Raw genomic sequence first — 23,318 nt, forward strand, 5'->3', positions numbered from 1 at the left:
GTAGTAGGAAAAGGGAGAGAAGGAAACGTAGTAGGTGAATATGGATTAGGGCTAAGAAATGAAAGAGGAAGCCGCCTGATAGAATTTTGTACAGAGCACAACTTAATCATAGCTAACACTTGGTTCAAGAATCATTAAAGAAGGTTGTATACATGGAAGAAGCCTGGAGACACTGACAGGTTTCAGATAGATTACATAATGGTAAGACAGACATTTAGGAACCAGGTTTTAAATTGTAAGACATTTCCAGGGGCAGATGTGGACTCTGATCACAATCTGTTGGTTATGAACTGTAGATTAAAACTGAAGAAACTGCAAAAAGGTGGGAATTTAAGGATATGGGACCTGGATAAACTGAAAGAACCAGAGATTGTACAGAGTTTCAGGCAGAGCATAAGGGAACAATTGACAGGAATGGGGGAAAGAAATACAGTAGAAGAAGAGTGGGTAGCTTTGAGAGATAAAGTAGTGAAGGCAGCAGAGGACCTAGTAGGTAAAAAGACGAGGGCTAGTAGAAATCCTTGGGTACCAGAAGAAGTACTGAATTTAATTGATGAAAGGAGAAAATATAAAAATGCACTAAATGAAGCAGGCAAAACGGAATACAAACGTCTCAAAAACGAGATCGACAGGAAGTGCAAAATGGCTAAGCAGGGATGGCTAGAGGATAAATGTAAGGACGTAGAGGGTTATCTCACTAGGGGTAAGATAGATACTGCCTACAGGAAAATTAAAGAGACCTTTGGAGAAAAGAGAACCACTTGTATGAATATCAAGAGCTCAGATGGAAACCCAGTTCTAAGCAAAGAAGGGAAAGAAAAAGGTGGAGGGAGTATATAGAGGGCCTATACAAGGGCAATGTACTTGAGGACAATATTATGGAAATGGAAGAGGATGTAGATGAAGATGAAATGGGAGATACGATACTGCGTGAAGAGTTTGACAGAGCACTGAAAGACCTGAGTCGAAACAAGGCCCCGGGAGTGGACAACATTCCATTAGAACTATTGACGGCCTTGGGAGAGCCAGTCCTGACAAAACTCTACCATCTGGTGAGCAAGATGTATGAGACAGGCGAAATACCCTCAGACTTCAAGAAGAATATAATAATTCCGATCCCAAAGAAAGTAGGTGCTGAAAAATGTGAAAATTACCGAACAATCAGTTTAATAAGTCACGGATGCAAAATACTAAAGCGTATTCTCTACAGGCGAATGGAAAAACTGGTAGAAGCTGACCTCGAGGAAGATCAGTTTGGATTCCGTAGAAATATTGGAACACGTGAGGCAATACTGACCCTACGACTTATCTTAGAAGCTAGATAGAGGAAAGACAAACCTACGTATCTAGCATTAGTAGACTTAGAGAAACCTTTTGACAATGTTGACTGGAATACTCTATTTCAAATTCTGAAGGTGGCAGGGGTAAAATACAGGGAGCGAAAGGCTATTTACAATTTGTACAGAAACCAGATGGCAGTTATAATAGTCCAGGGGCACGAAAGGGAAGCAGTGGTTGGGAAGGGAGTGGGACAGGGTTGTAGCCTATCCCCGATGTTATTCAATCTGTATATTGAGCAAGCAGTGAAGGAAACAAAAGAAAAATTCGGAGTAGGTATTAAAATCCATGGAGAAGAAATAAAAACTTTGAGGTTCGCCGATGACATTGTAATTCTGTCAGAGACAGCAAAGGACTTGGAAGAGCAGTTGAACGGAATGGACAGTGTCATGAATGGAGGGTATAAGATGAACATCAACACAAACAAAACGAGGATAATGGAATGTAGTCGAATTAAGTCGGGTGATGCTGATGGAATTAGATTAGGAAATGAGACACTTTAAGTAGTAAAAGAGTTTTGCTATTTGGGGAGCAAAATAACTGATGATGGTCGAAGTAGAGAGGATATAAAATATAGACTGGCAATGGCAAGGAAAGCGTTTCTGAAGAAGAGAAATTTGTTAACATCGAGCATAGATTTAAGTGTCAGGAAGTCATTTCTGAAAGTATTTGTATGGAGTGTAGCCATGTATGGAAGCGAAACATGGACGATAACTAGTTTGAACAAGAAGAGAATAGAAGCTTTCGAAATGTGGTGCTACAGAAGAATGCTGAAGATTAGATGGGTAGATCATATAACTAATGAGGAGGTATTGAATAGGATTGGAGAGAAGAAATGTTTGTGGCACAACTTAACTAGAAGAAGGGATCGGTTGGTAGGACATGTTCTGAGGCATCAAGGGATCACCAATTTAGTATTGGAGGGCAGCGTGGAGGGTAAAAATCGTAGAGGGAGACCAAGGGATGAATACACTAAACAGATTCAGAAGGATGTAGGTTGCAGTAGGTACTGGGAGATGAAGAGGCTTGCACAGGATAGAGAAGCATGAAGAGCTGCATCAAACCAGTCTCAGGACTGAAGACCACAACAACAACAACAACATAAAAAAAAAAACTTTCCACAGTATGCACTTTGCTCTAAACATTCTGCAACATGGTGTGAGTTTCAGAGAGCACTTATTGATAAGGATATCCGCGTTCATAAGAAATGTAGATAACCATTAAAACTGTCATTCAGGATGTAAACGACGCGTGGGTTTTAGATAAATGTCTCACGTCTAGTACGCAAAACCCGAATAAAGCCGCGTGATCCAAGGCGCCTTGTCACGGTTGCCGCGACTCACCCCGTCAGAGGTTCGAGTCCTCCCTCGGGCATGGGTGTCTGTATGTGTTGTCCTTAGCGTAAGTCAGTTTACGTTAGATTAAGTAACGTGTAAACTTAGGGACCGATGACCTTAGTATTTTGGTCCCATAGGATATCACACCAAATTTCCAATTTTTTCCGAATGAAAGTTTCCTTCACATAATTTGGGTATTAAAACCGCTGGACACCGTAACATGTTTTAGTGATACATCAACAAGCAGAACTAAGGTTAAAGAGGAATTTGTGGCTCAAATTGGAGATTACACGGTCATTGTAGTCATCACTGCCGACACGAAGCGGCTCGTCGCACCACAGAGATGAGAGAAGACGCTGAAACTAAGAAAATAACAAATAAAAGATACAAAGGAAGACCAGCTGCTGTGATGCTATATGAGTTATTTGAAATTTCGTATATACTTTTTTTGTTTCCCTTAACTTTGGTTTTCAGTGTTTTAGGTACAGTTAACTCTCAAACTACTTGGGAATGTGGGTGGGGAGGGGGTGGGGGGCGGGAAGAGGTTATAAAAATTTGTGTGCCATTTCATCCAGCTATTACTTTAGAATGAGAGAAACAGCTTTCCTTAACTTTTCCAAAAAGAACTGGAAAGATCACCATTTTTCCAGCAATTTCTACATGTTGTTGTTGTTGTGGTCTTCAGTACTGAGACTGGTTTGATGCAGCTCTCCATGCTACTCTATCCTGTGCAAGCTTCTTCATCTCGCAGTACTTACTGCAACCTACATCCTTCTGAATCTGCTTAGTGTATTCATCTCTTGGTCCCTCTCTACGATTTTTACCTTCCACGCTGCCCTCCAATACTAAATTGGTGATCCCTTGATGCCTCAGAACATATACTACCAACCGGTCCCTTCTTGTCAAGTTGTGCCACAAACTCCTCTTCTCCTCAATTCAATTCAATACCTCCTCATTAGTTATGTGATCTACTCATCTAATCTTCAGCGTTCTTCTGTAGCACCACATTTCGAAAGTTTCTATTCTCTTCTTGTCTAAACTACTTATCTTCCATGTTTCACTTCCATACATGGCTACACTCCATACAAATACTTTCAGAAACAACTTACTGACACTTAAATCTATACTCGATGTTAACAAATTTCTCTTCTTCAGAAACGCTTTCCTTGCCATTGCCATTATATCCTCTCTACTTCGACCACCATCAGTAATTTTGCTCCGCAAATAGCAAGACTCCTTTACTACTTTAAGTGTCTCATTTCCTAATCTAATTCCCTCAGCATCACCTGATTTAATTCGACTACATTCCATTATCCTCGTTTTGCTTATGTTGATGTTCATCTTATATCCTCCTTTCTAGACACTGTCCATTCCGTTAAACTGCTCTTCCAAGTCCTTCCATTTATACATATCACACATCATACTCTTTGTTTATTTTGGCATTATGGGCACAAATAGAAAGTAAGTGTTGTTCTCCTTGTATTCAGAAATGGTTCAAATGGCTCTGAGCACTATGGGACGTAACTTCTGAGGTCATCAGTCCCCTAGAGCTTAGAACTACTTAAACCTAACTAACGTAAGGACATCACACTCATCCATGCCCGAGGCAGGATTCGAACCTGCGACCGTAGCGGTTCCAGACTGTAGCGCCTAGAATGGCTCGGCCACCCCTCTCCTTTTATTGGTTATTACGCTGTTATTACATTGTATAAATATCTCTGCATTAACCAGGTATCGTTTCGTGTAAAGTGAGCCGCAACTGTATTGTTCAGTAACAAAAATTAATAAATTTCACGGACGGTACGAGTATATTGGTTGAAAACCATTTGAGCTACAACATTTTTCATGATTTCCACACCATCCTAGCACTATACGGTACGCGAGTTTACGGCAAGGCATTTGCTACTGAGTTAAATAGAGACGATGAATAGTTTTGTGTGAATCTCTGAAAGCTATGAAGCTGTGATACCCGGTATCCTTAACCCATCAAGGGGAAACGCAGAGAAGCTAAATCTGGATGACCGGACGAGGTATGAGCCGTGGTCTTCCCGAATACGAGTCCACTGTCTCACCTTCCTCGGTGATTTGTTTATTTTAAGACAGGACACTGTTGTTGGGCTCGAAGTGGGCGAGTTGCTCGGGCAAAGTTCCTCAGAGATGACCCCCTTTCGCTGTGGGTGGTGCAAGCGTAATAGGCGATCAGTGTCAGTCGCGTTGTCAGCTCGTCCTAACGGCCCCACCAACGCCGCGACAACCTCTTCCACGCGCGGAAGCCTCAGGACTGCGCCGGCTTTTCTTACGCAACTAGGGGACGCGGATCAGCTGCTCCGACGCGACGCGCGCGCCTCTAGCGGCCAAGCTGGCAGGCGCCGGCCGGCGCCTCAGCGGTCCTGTCCCGTTCCTTGGCTCAGTGCGTTGTCAGACGCGGTTGCGATAGGGTGGTTATTGCTGCGCTTGCGATTCTCCCGGTCGCGGCCCGGCGCCGACATGGTGCGTAGCCTGGCTCAGTGGACCAAGACGCTCAGCTTCCCCGCGCGGCTGTCTCCCAACAAGCAAGCGACGACGACCACGCAGACACAGACGCCGCCCCCGCTGGACCTGCAAGTAAGTGTGGCGACGACATTTCTCGGCCGGCGCATCCGCTAACGGACACGCCTGGAGGAGCAACAGCACAGCACCGTGTGCTCTTTGTCTGCAACTAACATCTCGCTGGCAATTCGCCAGCCGTTAGTTCCTCTCTCACTGCGGTTCAACGCTCTCTCGAGAAAACCTACGCAAATGGGCAACCAGATATCACCGATCCATGCGGACCTGGTCTGCGCAGCGTACTTGCTAGGAATTTGTTTTTCGTTTCCGAGTTTACAGACCCTCCCTCAGCTTCAATTTCCTACATGTAGTAAGAATGTGCAGTTGGAGCTTTCGTTATCCTTCTTACGAATTGTTGTTGTGATACATTCAAATGCAACAATACTGGTGCTCACAAAAAACACATGCGGATTGTAGTTTGATTCTGAAGGGGTTAACCCAGTAAGAAGAGTCAATGTGCAGCAAAGAGTTTCGGAGAAAACTTTTTTTTTTTAATTTCTGTTTTAAGTTCCATGTATACTTCCAATCTTCTGTTTCAATCTTGTGAACTTTCTGCTCGTCATTACTGCAGATAACTTTCCATTTGCACAAATAAATATTCAATGTTAATAACACCATAATTTGTTCTATTTCGCGTTCATACTGTCAAACATCGTCATTGAGGGGATTTACATTTTGAATTGTGTTAGTGTCATGCACATGCGGTGCATTTTGAAGCCGCCAGTGCTACAAAGAAAAGATTGTGAAGTTTACCCTCGACTGTTATAATGCTGACTGTTGTTTCGTATATTGGCATACATAACAATAACTTTGTAAACCTGATATTGCAATATTTCGAAGACATTACAAAATCAGTAGTTGAAGACTTTTTCTTCGGAAATTTCGTAACGTATTAATGTCCCAAATTTATTGCTGTACGTATCAACATTGCATTGCTCCAACGTTCAGATGATTTATTTTGGTTTTTAACAAATTGAGGTATGATTAAAAAGCGTTCTGGGAAGCCTTCAGCGTTGTGCAGAGTTCTGTGGTAATATTTTCTTATCAAATAAACATGTCTAGGATAGGTCACACGTCGTGGTAATATTTTCTTATCGAATAAACATGTCTAGGATAGGTCACACGTTGCCGTGTAAGAGCGCAAGTATAACATTTCGTTTGGTAACGATAAATGATTTTCAAAGTCGATAAATGATTTTCAAAGTCTGAGAATGAACGTGTACAAAAATTATGCTCGTAATTTACAACTTCGTTTTTCAAGATACATTCGTCTAACTATGAAGCTTTTCTAGACTAAAGTATATTCAGTCAAAAACTGAAATTTAAAACTGGTATTTGCTTACAACATCTGCAAGACACAGAAATGTTATGGAAACCCGAATATTTGCCGTTGCATCTGTGTTGGCACGCGATGTGTCACACTTTAATCATTTGTTGAAAGTTTCCACAGAAGAACAGCGCATGTTGATCCGGATTTTACATCTTCAAAAGTAATCGCTGCAGAGGAATTGGAATTAAAAGGTGGATGTAGGAAGCTAACGTTGCATATGTTTCCGCGAGGACCCCTTTTTCAATGGAAGATTAATCTGGAACCCCTATCACTTGCGAGTTTCTAGTCGGAGAATGCATAAATTATAACCGTGATGAGAATAACAAGGCTATTGTAGTAATAGTGGTACCGGAATGCATCACTTTGCCGTGGCGTGAATTTCGTAGACACAAAATGGCCTGAATCCTTGGTGACACAAAATGGGCTGAATCCTTGGTCTGCGCTCCGTGCGCCGGTGTCACCTGCACTGCGAGATGCAATCTCTGCCACCCAGCAAGTTCTTGCGGTTACGAAACTGCTCCACAGTAATGTAATACGGCGCGGTCGACGTCGTATCCGATCACACCGGCCGCACAACCCAACTTCGGATGCCAGCGAGTGAGCGTAATTGCATCAAGCAATTAATGTCAATTATGTCCATCTTACTCTACACAGCTACGCCTACGGCCCTGAAGAAACTATCAAGGCACGTCACAATCCAAAGCACTATTAAGCGGTACATAAAAATAGTTTTCACTCTGCATCCTGGCGTGTTTTTGTCACAATGACGTGCAGTAAACGTTACTGATTTAAATCGCTAGAGATTAAACATAATGTACCCAGCAGCAAGCCAGAAAGGATTGGTTGCACTGCGTCTTTTTTGTAATCATTTTGCAGCCAGTTGTGAGAAGTTTAAATACTCCTTTCCAAAAAGATACGAGACTAGAGTAATAAAAAATCGAGAAATGTTAAGATACTTCAGATGTTCTACATAGCCCCTCCCCTCGCTCCCCTCCTCCCCCCCCCCCCCCCCAACGTCCACTCGAGTACAAAACACAGATCATCCATACAATCATTGTGAAGCTGTCAGAAAAGTCCTTTGGGACGCTGTTCAGCTCGCACTTTGCTATGGTTTGAATGTCGGTTGTGTCGTCAAATGTTTGACCTTCATGTGAATTTCTGCACTGTGTCGTTTTGTGGTCACTACGTATTGACAACACCAAGTCTCATCGCCCGTGATATCAAGTCGCAGCAAGCTTCGCTGTTTTCGTTTGAGGCTCAGGGTGTGGGCGTTGGATATTGACTCTCGAGTGGCAATAGCCTAACAAGAAGTTGAAGTGTCGGTTTATGTTGGTTCAAATTGATCTAAGCACTATGGGACTTAATATCTGAGGTCATCAGTCCTCTAGACTTAGAACTACTCAAATCTAACTAACCTAAGGACGTCACACACATCCATGCCCGAGGCAGGATTCGAACCTGCGACCGTTGCAGCAGCGCGGGTCCAGGCTGAAGCTCCTAGAACCGCTCGGCCACAGAAGCCGGCGGTTTATGTTGTTGTTCAGTAGTGCGTCTTATTTCTGTATACTATTTTCCTGTGCTTGTCAGTAGCAAATGATGAACCTAGAGGGGTTCCATCGAGTGCCTTTAGAATTTTGCAGTAATAGTGAATGTCTTGGCCTAGAGCCAATGTCAGCGGGCGGACTGTGTGTGAATCCGTAAATTCATGAGAAGTTGGACACAAGCTGTAGAACATACAGGGATTTCTAACAAGTCTCTAGATTCATGCTGTTGCAATGTGTAGTTTCATTTTGTTGAAACAGACTGCTAGAAACAGCAAAACATAATATTTTCGTGATTTTGTAATTGTTTTTTGAACGATTTGTTTTGAAACCCACCACATCATATATAGCTTGTGTGATACCGACTGCCTTTGAATACACAAAACGGTTTAGTTTCTCCATGATAATTTCTATTTTACGAAATATAATGTACCAGCCTCCTTGGCCGAGGACGCGCGAAGTGGAAATATCTTTGCTTCGCTATTGCCACTCGAGTGGCAATATTCACTGCCTAAAGTGTGCGTGACCTAACTATGCAAACATTCTGAAGAATATCTTGAACATTTGATTTAGAGATGTAGCTCCGCTGCGATTTATGAGCCTAAAGTTGACACACTGCGGCTGCACGTCTATTATTTAACTTTGCCAGCTCACATCTGAATGATCGAATGCAAACCTGTTGTTTGTCATTGTTAGTTAAAGCCGCCACCGTATTTACTCCTTTGACGTCGCTTATACGCTAGGAATAAGATCAGTCTCGCAACATTTTGGACGGACAGTGTATATTTTGAAAATTCCGCTTCGGGCAATACACAGTTTCTCTCTTTTGTCCGCGAGTGTTTCAGTGATCTTGCACCACCATCAGTCTGTTCCCCTTCATTCTGTTGCCAGCGCATTTGGTTGTTCATGTCGCTTTCAGTCTACTCCGGAGCAGCACGTATTTTAACACAGCATGCCATCGGCAGTCTTGTTGCTGGTGGTCGTGGTTTCGACGTTGTCACAACTCCACAAACTGCACTGACAAACTCGCGCTGTTCCACTGTTTACAATGTATTGATTGTTTGCTCAAGGCGGAATGCTCAAAATAAATTTAGCGTTCTAGCTGACATGTACAAAAAATGTAGGCTCTCCGCGAAAAAAGTAACTTCAAGAAGAATATTCTTAAGACTACTTTTTGAGATCAGTACGTAGGCGCTGTGAATGATACCAGTGTGTAACCTCCACCTACACCTGTCCTCCCCATGCAGCAGTAGCGTGATCAACAAGGGCCATGAAATTCTACTGCTAATCAAGACTATTCCGAGTGAGGTAGCAAGAGGATGTACCGTTCAACTCTGGCACATAGCCCGGCTTTCCGAAATTGAGATACCGTGCATAGCCCAAAACCTGGATGCGTGAGTGAACGGCTCATTCCAAAGACGAGTCAAGTGTGTGAACTGGCGCGCCAGGTAGCTCGGTCTCGAGAATTACGCAGGCGAAGCCGTGTGTGTTTCTGCGGTCCTCATCTTGTTACGACCCGTCACTGTGGTGTTAGAAGTGATCGTCGGTCTCGCGGCTTAGAGAAGAGCGGTGTGAGGTCGCGCAGACGAGGTCTGCACTCACCTCGAGGAAAGCCTGCGAGGATTACCCCCAGCGCTAAGTACCCGTCCCGCACCCACCCACGCCAGCTTTCCCGCTCCCGTCTTTACGTAACGAGCACTGTCTGTCGTCTGTCTTCTTCAGTTATTCCCGCCGGCAGTTGCTTGGCCTGGCCTCGCAGGTTCCTTAGTGAAATGTGGTGTTTTTTGTGCCCAGAGCGATCAGCGAAGTGTCTTAATGAAATATTAGGCGACGGACGTGGCAAAAAACTTCAAAAAAAATCTGCATTTACAAATTAAAATTATTGTTAAATTCTGACTCGCACTCCCTCATCGGGACTTACACTTTCAGGTGCATCTGCTTAAATTAAACGATATTAATAACAGCCTTTTTACGAAGTTTTTCAAAAATCGAGTAATATAGATTCCTAATATTAAACTGACGGGTGTTTCAAGTGTATTTCTCCGGTTTCGCCAGACTACATCTTCTACATGAGAGAAGAGAGAAACATGGAGCTTATCTAAACTGACGCTTACGACCACAAAGTTTTGGTCTTCAAAAGAACCATTTTTCAGACAATACTTTTGTCATCTGACAGGTAACTGACATGCATGATAATTCAACGTAGAAGCACATCTTTTCATTGACCACATGAAAACCTTTGACAATTTAGTCATCCAAGAGATGTATGAAGCCGCCAAAATTGCCATTAACGTAAAATAAAATGTTAGAGCAACCACGTATTTCGGCTCACGACAAGGATGTAGTTAGGCCCTGATACTTTTTAATATATTCACTGAGGCAATAGCTACAGGAACTACTTTCAGACTTATAGCTTTAGCTAAGAAAATTATCTGATAACAAATTTTGCTCCTGACCATCTTCGTATAGCTGACAATGACGACAACTTTCAGAAGACATCAATAAATTAAAAATAACTGCCAAGATCTGTGAATGTGAATCAACTACTCGGCCAAATAGAAGCAATGATTTTTAAAGGTGAAGGTAGATCGTAAGCAAAAGACCAGAACACAAAAGTGAAAGAATTCAATTTCTTGAGAAATATCACCTCTTTCACAAACGACGAAGAAGCACTGAAAGAATTTGAAATATTCAGTTATGTTAAAGGGACCTATTAGAAAACATCAAATAAAACAGTAATGAAAGAAACTCTAATAAAGACCAACAAAACGATGGCAATACCATATATACTTTAAGACAGTGAAACATGGACAACGACATGAATGAAATGATCGAAGAATACAAGCTGCAGAAGTGAGGTTTTTAAGAAGAGCAGCTGGCTCTAGACCTATTAATACAATCGGACAAGAAGTTGCACTTAAAAGCATAAATGAATGAATCAAGAAGTGGAAAAATAAATTGCGAGATCACGTCACAAGAATGAATGCACATAGAATAACTAAAATAATATTGAATTTATTGAAGGACATATCACCCCAAGTTTCTATCGTGATTGAGGCAGAAGAAAACCTTTTGTTAAATCGGATAACACTCTTTGAGAAACGCCTTATATTAATTGAGAAAAATGAGGGTGATTTAAGCAAAGAGCTACTGCAACCCGCTTGTCAGTAAATTGCCAAAAGTGCTTCCCTGTTGTTGTGGATGAGTAAGGAACTAAAGGAAGGGATACTAAGGAACCTTGTGCTAGGGCTTCGCATATTCCTCCCTAATGGCACTAAGGACGTCACAGAAATTAATGTTCCTATACCACGGATTAATTATCTCCAACAGTACACGTGATTTCGCTTCAGAGATTTGCAATTTAACTTTTGGCGTTGGCAGAATGTCTGGTGAATCAGGAATTCGTCGCCATCACCTCTCCTTCCATCGCCGGTGAAGTACTGTAGACGAAAATCGTTTCCAGCTTCAGTATACGAACAGCTGTCTTTAGACCTAGCACAGGCTTGCGTTAGTGACCTCGATTCCGGAGAGCTGATGATGAAATCAGGACTTAGATACATTCCTGGCGAACGCCGATGTCGCGAAAGCTGAGGCAGCGCTGGAATGCCGTGGACGAAGGGTTAGTTATGCGGTGATTCAGGACACGTTTCGCGCCTTACGAACGGGAAATCTATTAGAGAGGAACTTCCTGGCTGGAAATGAAGTACCAGGAGTACTTATAAATTTTCTAAGGAGTTAACTATAGTCAAAGTCAGTGAAAGAGAAAAATCAGAGCCTAACAGTTTTCCAGGACAGAATCAGTCTCACAGCAAAATCATCTTGGAGAGAAGACCGAAGAAGATTGCAAAGTATGAGAAGGAAAAACAATTAGACAAAGATAAAAGGCAGAAGAACAGCAGCCGATCCGAATTCTGAAAGAAAGAGAAAGAGAAGTGGTTAATAACGCCCCATAGAAAATCGACGTTTAGGGCGGTAAATAGTAGTAGCAAGAAGACTGTCTTCCATCTAGGAAACAAGTCCTTTCGCGGCAGCCAAGGCTAGAGGCTTTTAAAGAACAGACTAGTACGAGCAAGGACACCATTTGTAAACACAAATTTCTACTGTCATCAGAAATCTCTCTGATAAGAGCGTTTCGGACACTCTCTTCAGTGGTGAAAAACGTTTAGTGTACGAATGATCTACGAAACGAAAAGCTGTTCGATACAGTATCAAGGAAAGAAATCCGAGGGAAATCTTTACAAGAAGGAAACCTTAGATATTAGTTGAATATGTGTTAAAATACTCAGGAACAGCTAATTTAGTGATAGAAGGGGCAATAGTAGGGAAAAGCTGAAGACGGCCCGAGTATCAGAGTTTATAGAGAAGGTTGAATGTAGCAACTATTCAGAGACAAAAATATCAATGGTCCACGTCAGGATGAAAAGAACATCATGAAATAAACCTTTAGAGACTGGTGACAAACAAATTATACAATATATGAGGTGCATTCAAGTTCTAAGGCGTCCGATTTTTTTTCTAATTAACTACTGACCCGAAATCGATGAAACTGGCGTTACTTCTCGACGTAATCGCCCTGCAGACGTACACATTTTTCACAACGCTGACGCCATGATTTCATGGCAGCGGCGAAGGCTTCTTTAGGAGTCTGTTTTGACCACTGGAAAATCGCTGAGGCAATAGCAGCACGGCTGGTTAATGTGCGGCCACGGAGAGTGTCTTTCATTGTTGGAATAAGCCAAAAGTCACTAAGAGCCAGGTCAGGTGAGTAGGGAGCATGAGGAATCACTTCAAAGTTGTTATCACGAAGAAACTGTTGCGTAACGTTAGCTCGATGTGCGGGTGCGTTGTCTTGGTGAAACAGCACACGCGCAGCCCTTCCCCGACGTTTTTGTTAGAGTGCAGGAAGGAATTTGTTCAAAACATTTTCGTAGGATGCAACTGTTACCGTAGTGCCCTTTGGAACGCAATGGGTAAGGATTACGCCCTCGCTGTCCCAGAACATGGACGCCATCATTTTTTCAGCACTGGCGGTTACCCGAAACTTTTTTGGTGGCGGTGAATCTGTGCGCTTCCATTGAGCTGACTGGCGCTTTGTTTCTGGATTGAAAAATGGCATCCACGTCTCATCCATTGTCACAACCGACGAAAAGAAAGTCCCATTCATGCTGTCGTTGCGCGTCAACATTGCTTGGCAACATGCCACACGGGCAGCCATGTGGTCGTCCGTCAGCATTCGTGGCATCCACCTGGATGACACTTTTCGCATTTTCAGGTCGTCATGCAGGATTGTGTGCACAGAACCCACAGAAATGCCAACTCTGGAGGCGATCCCCCAAAACAATTCTCTCCACTTTATCGATCATGTCGTCAGACCGGCTTGTGCGAGCCCGAGGTTGTTTCGGTTTGTTGTCACACGATGTTCTGCCTTCATTAAACTGTCGCACCCACGAACGCACTTTCGAGACATCCATAACTCCATCACCACATGTCTGCTTCAACTGTCGATGAATTTCAATTGGTTTCACACCACGCAAATTCAGAAAACGAATGATTGCACGCTGTTCAAGTAAGGAAAACGTCGCCATTTTAAGTATTTAAAACAGTTCTCATTCTCGCCGCTGGCGGTAAAATTCCATCTGCCGTACAGTGCTGCCATCTCTGGAACGTATTGACAATGAATGCGGCCTAATTTTAAAACAATGCGCATGTTTCTATCTCTTTCCAGTCAGGAGAAAAATAATCGGAGGCCTTAGAACTTGAATGCACCTCGTATTGCGCATGTCACCACTGTAAGTCTTTAGGTGTCTTTTCTCGGTGTTTCTGATTGTAATTAAACGCGATACGTTTTCCGTTTGCATTATGTGCCAGACGAAAAATAAAATGACTCCCGGAAAATGTTAAGTGCGACACCGTGCTACATTAATGGAGTGTTGGTGTTTGGTAGCTTGTTGGCATGCAGATCACATCTTTTGTCACAGTTCTTTTACTGGTTTTGCTGCGTTTCTTCCATTTGGCTGCATTCTTATTAGCTTTGTTTACGCGCAACGTTCAACATTTTTAATAAAATGTGCTTCATGATGCAGCTTTTTACGTGCCCCTGTTCATTGTCCTTCTTCCTCACAGAGACGTCTCATTTCGTGATTTTCCTATTGCTTTCGCTGCTTCTCGTTTTTAATGCGGATGAGTCATCTTATCAGATATGAAAGTAATTTCGAGAGCAATCCGAGGGAGTTTTGAAGGGCTGTTACGAAAGCTCCGTGACACTTTTTCGCAGATGATGGTCTTGTTTATAGGAGAGCCTTCACCAGAAAAACGTAGCGAAATGCAGGAAGACTTGCAGAGGATCTATGCTTGATGCATGGGCTGGTAATCTACTTTCGACGTATAATGTAACTACATCTACAGCATACTCCGCAAGCCACATAACGATGTGTAGCGGTTAGTACTTCTGGTACCATTCACTGATCTCCCTACCTGTTCCATTGGCGAATGGCGCTTGGGAAGAATGATGGCCCGTAATCCTGTGTATCCTGTGTATTGGCTCTAATTTCTCGAATTTTCTCGTCGTGGTCATTACGCTCGTGATTAAGCTGGAAAGCTTTATTATTGAGTACAAGATCGAAGACCAGTCGACGTAAAAGCAATCTGAGGGAAATTATGTGTAAGATTTGGATTCATTGTAAGAATCCTTAGTTTCTCCCACAAAAATGGTAGCGTATAGAACTTTCGTTAGACCGTTTCTTTTGATCTTGTCAGTCTGGGCTCCTTACCAGTTGGCAACAACAGAACAGTTATTACTTCCTCGCCCTTGCATCTCACTAAATTACGATCACGAAGAAATGATAGGAGCTCATGGAGGTTTGGGGGGAAGATATAGCCGAAGCACCCTCCACCACATCCCATAAAGGACTGTGTATATGCGCACTTCATTTGGAAAGTCCTCTGTGACGGTATATGAATTCGTTCCAGTCTCCTGTTCTCATTTTTCTCAGTTATACGGATCGTATCAGAAACATATTTTGGATCGTATCAGAAATATGTTTATTGTTGTTAATCCAAAATGTCTTGCGCAAGCGGATCCCCGATTTACGTACTGAATCAAAAATAATACCGTTTATATGACGCTGACATATTTTTACTGGTGGAACTACTATAATGAAATGAAATGATCGTATGGCATTGTTGGCCGGGAGCTCCCATGGGGGGAGGTTCGGCCGCCGTCCTATTAGTCCAGTTTAGTTGACGCCAATTCGGCGACTTCCGAGTCAGTGATGATGAAGAAGAAAACACGACACCCGGTCATCAGGAGGCAGAGAAAATCCCTGGGACGCGAGAACGCTACCGCAAGACCACGAGCTACGGACTTGAACTACTATAATTTACATCGTATTACTACATTTAACTAAACTGGAGGAAGCATCTTGTCAGTTTAAACTTGTGAATGAAGCAACGAACCAGCTGAGTTGAGCGGGGCCAAAGAGGAGGTTAGAATCAGAGTCAAATTGGGTGATGTTTTCGTGATCAAGTAGCTTGCAAAGACATCAGAAACTAAGCGTTGAAAAGGAAAAGACGGAAGCACTTGGGAAAGAACTATACTGGAATGCGCAGGGAATGTTTCAAGATAACAGGGGGTCAGTTTTACTGTTATGTTCGGGTAAAAGGTTTCAATCACAGACATTCAGTTTTTACATTTGGCCTTCGACGGCTACCGCACTTAACCTGGGGCTGAGGGTTGTTACATGGCATTTATTTCCCGTCTGAGAACCACTGCCCTTTGTTGCAGCAAATGTCATGTGTCATCTTCGAAAGCAGATAACAGTAGCACTCTGTTAGACAGTAGCTTAGGCAGAGGAGCGGAGAACGTAATTGCGTACTTAACTCTGACGAGGATAACATAACCCCTTCCCCCCCCCCCCCTCTCTCTCTCTCTCTCTTTCTGCGCAGAGACTCCACATTGCAGTACATTCGTCACGACTGCGTTGTCTCATTTTCCGGTTGAGAAGTTCTATTGTAGTTGACCTATACTACAACAGGGCTTAACATGCGAAGGCTGGGGTTCAACGTTCTGTCGCGACATCGGGGTCAGTAGCAGTAGCGGATCCAGGCTTCAAATAGGGGGACTGTGAGTTTATTTTTTTATTTTTTATTGGTGTACAGTACGAAGGCAACTTTCACTGAACAATAATCACGTCCACATCTGTGCCCCACGCTCATTGTGAATGTGGGGTCGGACTGCACTGTAGTGTTTTGTTCCCTGTAACTGTGTGCTGAGTTATTGCGGCGCGGCTATTTCACTGTGTACCAGGACCGCAGGCATTCGCCTGCAAGTAAACAGAAAAATTATTACGTAATTATATTTTCTTGAGGCGATAGTTTAACCACTACAGGGTGAGTCACGAGGTTTTCCCTCGTAATGTGATCAGATCCATAATTAACGAGCTACACCAGAGTTCCGAAACATTTCACTGTGTATAGAGCGCTACACTTGTGTTCACAGGACACACGATCAGTTCCAACAGATTTCTCATACACAAACAGCAGTTGACCGGCGTTGCATGGTGAAACATTGTTGTGATGCCTCGTGTAAGGAGGAGACATGCGTACCATCACGTTTCCGACTTTGATAAAGGTCGGATTGCAATCTATCACGATTGCGGTTTATCCTATCGCGACATTGCTGCTTGCGTTGGTCGAGATCCAATGACTGTTACCAGAATATGGAATCGGTGGGTTCAGGAGGGTAATACGGAACGCCGTGCTGGATCCCAACGGCCTCGTATCACTAGCAGTCGAGATGACAAGCATCTTATCCGCATGGCTGTAACGGATCGTACATCCATGTCTCGATACCTGAGTCAACAGATGGGGACGTTTGCAAGACAACAACCACCTGCACGAACAGTTCGACGACGTTTGCAGCGGCATGGACTATCAGCTCGGAGACCATGGCTGCGGTTATCCTTGACGCTGCATCACAGACAGGAGCGCCTGCGATGGTGTACTCAACGACGAACCTGGGTGCACGAATTGCAAAACGTCATTTTTTCGGATGAATCCAGGTTCTGTTTACAGCATCATGATGGTCGCATCCGTGTTTGGCGACATCGCGGTGAACGCACATTGGAAGCGTGTATTCGTCATCGCCATAGTGGCGTGTCACCCGGCGTTATGGTATCGGGTGCCACTGGTTACACGTCTCGGTCACTTCTTGTTCGCATTGACGGCACTTTGAACCGTGGACGTTACATTTCAGATGTGTTACGACCCGTGGCTCTACCCTTAATTCGATCCCTGCGAAACCCTACATTTCAGCAGGATAATGCACGACCGCATGTTGAAGGTCCTGTACGGGTCTTTCTGGATACAGAAAATGTTCGACTGCTGCCCTGGCCAGCACATTCTCCAGATCTCTCACCAATTGAAAACGTCTGGTCAATGGTGGCCGAGTAACTGGCTCGTCACAATACGCCAGTCACTACTGTTGATGAACTGTGGTATCGTGTTAAAGGTGCATGGGCAGCTGTACCTGTACACGCCATCCAAGCTCTGTTTGACTCAATGCCCAGGCGTATGAAGGCCGTTATTACGATCAGAAGTGGTTGTTCTGGGTACTGATTTCTCAGGATCTATGCACCCAAATTGCATGAAAATGTAATCACATGTCAGTTCTAGTGTAATATATTTGTCCAATGAATACCCGTTTATCATCTGCATTTCTTCTTGGTGTAGCAATTTTAGTAGCCAGTAGTGTATTATTACTTAGCGCTAGTTCTTGGACTACACTGTTTATAATTTTGAAGGTAGCAGTGATAAAGTACAGGGAGCGAAAGGTTATGTGCAGAAAACAGACTGTCCAGTCACTTTAATGTGACCACCTGCCAACTGCCTAAATAACCACCTTTCTCAGTGCAGACCCTTTTGAGGCATGCGGGAGGAGAGACAGTGAAGTTCGTAAGGTGCCGACTGGGGTGTGGAACCATGCCGATTCCAGTGCTGTGACGAGCTGCGCTATGTTTCTCATTTGAGGATCCATCGCACGAACAGTCCAACCGAGGCGATTCCACAGATTCTCGCTTGAGTTTAGCTCCCGTTACTGGCAGGGTGGGTACGGTAAATTCATTCTGGTGCTCTTCGAATCACGAACGTAAGCTGTGAGCTGTGTGACACGTTGCATTGTCCTGCAGGTAAATTCCATCGTACCGAGGAGACGTAACTGCATTTAGGGTTGGACATAGTCCACAGGCATACTTGTGTTGATCCGTTGTGCCTTCCGGAATGACGAGATCATCCTGAGGGAGCCATCCGGCCTGGGTCCTTTCGATGATTTTTGCAAGCATGTTTGCTGTCATACGTTACACGAAAACAGCCATCTGTTAGATGGAGCATAAAAGGTGTAGTTATAGACAGTGATCTTTTGACTTCTTATTGGTACTGCCTGGGAGGAAGTGTATTTTTGGGCAGGGATTATGGTTCCTGATTTGATTCCTCCTCCTCCCCTGGCCTCGCGTGAGGTCGATGTGATTGCTGAATGTGAGGCGCTGTGGGTCTGTTAGTCCGCTTGTAGCCTGAGTATTGTTCGGGAGACAATCGTGGCCGCCCTTACACCCGGTCGGTTAATTATTTCTATCCCAGGACATTTTGGTGGCAGGACATGGTATTAAAGTGGTTAGTTATTGTAAAATGTTAAATGGTTGTATTTTACTCTGATTGTTTTTGGCCACTGTTCAAAAGGGTTAAGTTTGCCTTTCATTGATGGGTTTTTTAAAATTACGTGGCTTTAAAATTGTTAGTTATTGTAAAGGCTGAGTGACTGTATCTTTACTTTGATTGTTTTAATCTACTTGGCATTCTTTGAAAATGCTAGTTCTGCCTGCCTGTTAGCGAGCCCTTGTAATTTAATATCTTGTTGTGCCAAAATTTAAAAGAAGTGGTTCCCTACATGTTCGGTAGCGAAATTGTACGCAAATTGGTGTTTTGTTTCATTACTTGGAAAGTTTTAATTTTGTTATTAAATGCTTTATCAAAGACTGTTTTAAGTAAAATGGCTTGGCAGTTAATTGTAAAGTAAATTGTTTTGAAAAGGCACTCATGCCTGCTAGCTTTTTTGGATCTGTTCCTGGTCAAGTGCTAAAGAAATGACCTTTTAATGGTTGAAGTAATCAATAAAGAAATTGTAAATTGCAACTCGACAGTAACCAACTAATTTTGGCCCCGTTTCCCAACTGGGGTTTTCCTTGATTAATCGTGATTCCCGTCTCAACGCTGGTAAGGAGTTGTTATGGTAGGACGCTGCATTCCTCCATCAGCGCGGGTAACTGCAGGACATGCTGCCATACGCGTTGTCGCCACTCACTGGACGCCCAGTTTCGGTATGGGCGTGCAAATTCCAGCCTTCGTCGTCGATGAACGGCAGTCAGCATGGGTGCATGAACCAGGCGCCTGAGGCGGAGGGCCGGCCATTGTGGCCGAGCGGTTCTAGGCGCTTCAGTCCGGAACCGCGCTGCTGCTACGGTCGCAGGTTCGAATCCTGCCTCGGGCGTGCATGTGTGTGATGTCCTTAGATTAGTTAGATTTAAGTAGTTCTAAGTCTAGGGGACTGATGACCTCAGATGTTAAGTCCCATAGTGCTCAGCGCCATTTGAACCATCGAACGGCTACAATTTTTCTTTGATCTTCGTTCGAAGATCAGGTATTTTTCACGGTTATCTTTATAATGCTTTGTGAATATGTTTCTTAAAACTTCTAATGAGTTCAGAAAGTAAAAATATATCATGACATGCCGTTACTGAAACTTATTTTCATATCTGCCATAGTGTATCATACAAGGAAAATGTTGTTGAAGAAATGATTCAAATGGCTCTGAGCACTTTGGGACTTAACTTCTGAGGTCATCAGCCCCATAGAACTTAGTACTACTTAAAACTAACTAACCTAAGGACATCACACACATTCATGCCCGAGGCAGGATTCGAACCTGCGACCGTAGCGGTCTTGCGGTTCCAGACTGTAGCGCCTAGGACCGCTCGGCCACCTGTTGAAGAAAGAAAAAGGAAAATCTGTATGTGTATGTTTTATCTTTCGCCATTGAGAAACACCTTTTTCTTTCGTTATAGAGCGCTCATAATGGAAATACCAATTTTCGAAACTTTTCTGTAATTAAAGATGAAAGAAAAATCTTAGTTGTTCGGAGACTCTTCTTCTTCTCCTCCTCCAAATTCTATAACAGTTGCGATTATTCTCAGAGAATACAGTCTTTGGGTTTAAGGTTTGGCACATACCCATAGTAAAAAGAGTTAAAGATGACGGAAGAGCAGCAGTTATGTTACTCCCATACGTCACTGGGAATAGCAGGAAGGCATTGCTTCCCTTCGGAGGATCCTGGAGTCCCGGAACGGTAGTGGAAGTTTCACAGGGAATACTGTAACACGGGAAATGAGATCAGTCAGGGAAGTACAAATATTGTGACTGTCTATTGCTAGTATGTTATGCAGTGTGCGGCAACCACGTCACCCATTGTGCGGTGTACAACACAGACTTATTTTCCGATCCGATTTTAGTCTAATTAATATTTCGGAAGTCGGGACTTGGTTCAAATGGCTCTGAACACTGTGGGACTTAACTGCTGAGGTCATCAGTCCCCTAGAACTAAGAACTACTTAAACCTAACTAACCTAAGGACATCACACACATCCATGCCCGAGGCAGGATTCGAACCTCCGACCGTATCGGTCGCGCGGTTCCAGGCTGTAGCGCCTAGAACCGGTCGGCCACTCCGGCCGGTGTCGGAACTTGTAAACACAGCTTTATTCTCGTTTGTCTTTGAAGCTTTCAAAATGTTTTCATTGCTTAATGATCTTTTGTGTCGTATTATTTTCGCACTAGTTACCTTAATAACTAGTCAAAGAACGCTGTGTTACAAACGCGTGACATTATAACATGTTTATTTAGGCGAGCGAAAAGAACATTGTGACAAAAGAGCCCAGCGGCATTCACATCAGCTGCCCTTTGGCTCGCATTCCAATCTTTTATGGCTCGAGAGGTTCCTTTAGCCGCTGTGGGGGAGCAGGGTGGCATTCCAGTCCATTTCTTACAGGCGTCGGGGGTGTAAAACGTGACAGAAAAGGGAACTCCACACTATAGTCGTAGGACTGTAATCATGTCTTGCACACCTGTTAACGCACAAATCCAGCCCTACAGACAAAAGAGTTAACTTAGACCGACAATTGTATTGAAACACCTTCCGAAACATTACACCCTGAAGAATGTACGAGTAGTAGCTTCTCGAATGCACTCTTCTCTTTTTAATGTACGTTCAGTCCGTGTGGGCGTGTAGTTTGTTAACCTGAAATACGTTCCATAGAGCCTCCATTCATGAAATGTGAGTCGGTATGGTCTCAAACAGGCACTTTCCCACAGTTAGAGCGGCTCAAGGGCATAATTTAGTTTCGTTTGGTTTAAGTAGTGGCACGTTCCGTGGATCGTAATTGCGATCTCTCGATATGAATCGATTATACAAGTAACTCCCCAAACCTCCAAATCATTAAAGAATCAAATTCCCCTGTACAAAACACCTCCAAAGAAAGCTAGTTTTTGACGCATCTGAATGTTTATGACGTGTGTATCCGGAACTATGTGTCGTACATTGATATTATTTTACAGGTACGGTCTGTGCTACCGTCTGCAAAATGGGTTGCGAAGAGAGTTTGTAGTAAAGAAACGACATACCTGAAAATGTTTTACTGCATGAACAGGGAAAATATAACAAGCGACAAAGTTTCTTGCTTTCATCATTTTGTTGGGGTGTCAGCGATAACAAGTTTCGTGAAGATGTGAAAATATGTGTAAATTTTGACGGAAGTCGCAAAGTGCTCTCATTCTCAAACTCAGAGTGAACATTGAGTAATTTGTCCGCGGTGAATTGCTCTTAATTTCGATACCTATGAAATCCATTACATCAATGAGTAGGTTGTTAGAGATTTTTATTGCTGTAGACATCGCTCCTTTCTGCACTACACCGAGGCAGAGTTATGGATGGAGAAAGCCATTTCTCCTTCTAGAATTATATTTACGAATTTGGTATTGTTTTCACACTGAGATTGATTGTTGCCATAAAAAACTTCATAAGGGAATGTACTGTGAGGCCGAACCATTTCAAGAGCTGTGTACTAGAAGTTCAAGATTGGACACCGCGCATTGTTCTTGCAACCTGATTCTGTGCAATAAACTCCTTAGTGACGTGTTACCACTAAATATACCTGAAGACGTTACTGAACGAAAAGTACGCCATGTTTTTCACATTTTCGTCGCCAAAAACGGAGGTTATCTGTAATGGGTTGCAAAGCATAGACGTTTAAGATCTATGACAGTAGATTGCCAGTTCTGGTTCTTATCTATATAAACGCCTACTAATTTGGAATAGTCAGCTTCATTTGTTAGTTTACTGACATACATTATTTCAAATGGTGTTCAAAATGGTTCAAATGGCTCTGAGCACTATGGGACTTAACATCTATGGTCATCAGTCCCATAGAACTTAGAACTACTTAAACCTAACTAACATAAGGACATCACACAACACCCAATCATCACGAGGCAGACAAAATCCCTGACCCCGCCGTGAATCGAACCCGGGCGTGGGAAGCGAGAACGCTACCGCACGACCACGAGCTGCGGACTTCAAATGGTGTCATCAGACCTTAGTGCAATACAGAATTGCGTGTATTCATAACACTTGTATCGCCAATAAAGAAAACTATTTCAATTTTAATCTGTGATAGACGATCATTTATATTTAACAAGAACAAGAACGTATGCAATATCGTTACCTGTGATGATTACTCGCCGTTCTGAAGTGCCATAAAATAACAGGATCTTCGATGGCATCCCGAGGAACCTTTGACAACCAAACAGCCAACATCGCATGTACAGATATACTTTACAAACGTGAACAATCGTCTGATGATGCGTCTGTCTGTTTGAAACGTGTACGCGTGCATTATTTTCTTAATAAATAGCATTATCAACAGTGGGTGGTTTCTGTTTTCAGTTTTGTTGTGAGAATTAATCCATGTACTTAAAATACGTTTCGCACAATGAATCATGCAGAACATTATCTAGTATGTACGTAAGATAGTGATAAATCATTACAAGCTAAAATTTCCCCATGAACGGACCCAGTACCCAATC

The 23,318-nt window shown here is 43.2% G+C and overlaps 1 protein-coding gene across 2 annotated transcripts in view; it reads left to right on the forward strand.

Annotated features, from left to right (window-relative positions):
* LOC126170534 (TNF receptor-associated factor 4) overlaps positions 1-23,318 on the forward strand; it is a 602,024-nt gene that overhangs the window by 465,041 nt on the left and 113,665 nt on the right. Inside the window, exon 1 of one of the 2 annotated variants that reach the window (XM_049920734.1) lies at positions 5,099-5,279. The exons of the other annotated variant lie outside the window; for it this stretch is intronic. Coding sequence (XP_049776691.1) covers positions 5,163-5,279 — 117 coding nt within the window. The 5' untranslated portion in view covers positions 5,099-5,162. Of the gene's footprint in view, positions 1-5,098; positions 5,280-23,318 lie in introns of those variants that run through there. 2 annotated transcript variants of the gene reach the window in all.

The sequence above is a fragment of the Schistocerca cancellata genome, chromosome 1, assembly GCF_023864275.1.
Source record: "Schistocerca cancellata isolate TAMUIC-IGC-003103 chromosome 1, iqSchCanc2.1, whole genome shotgun sequence".
NCBI lineage: Eukaryota > Metazoa > Arthropoda > Insecta > Orthoptera > Acrididae > Schistocerca > Schistocerca cancellata.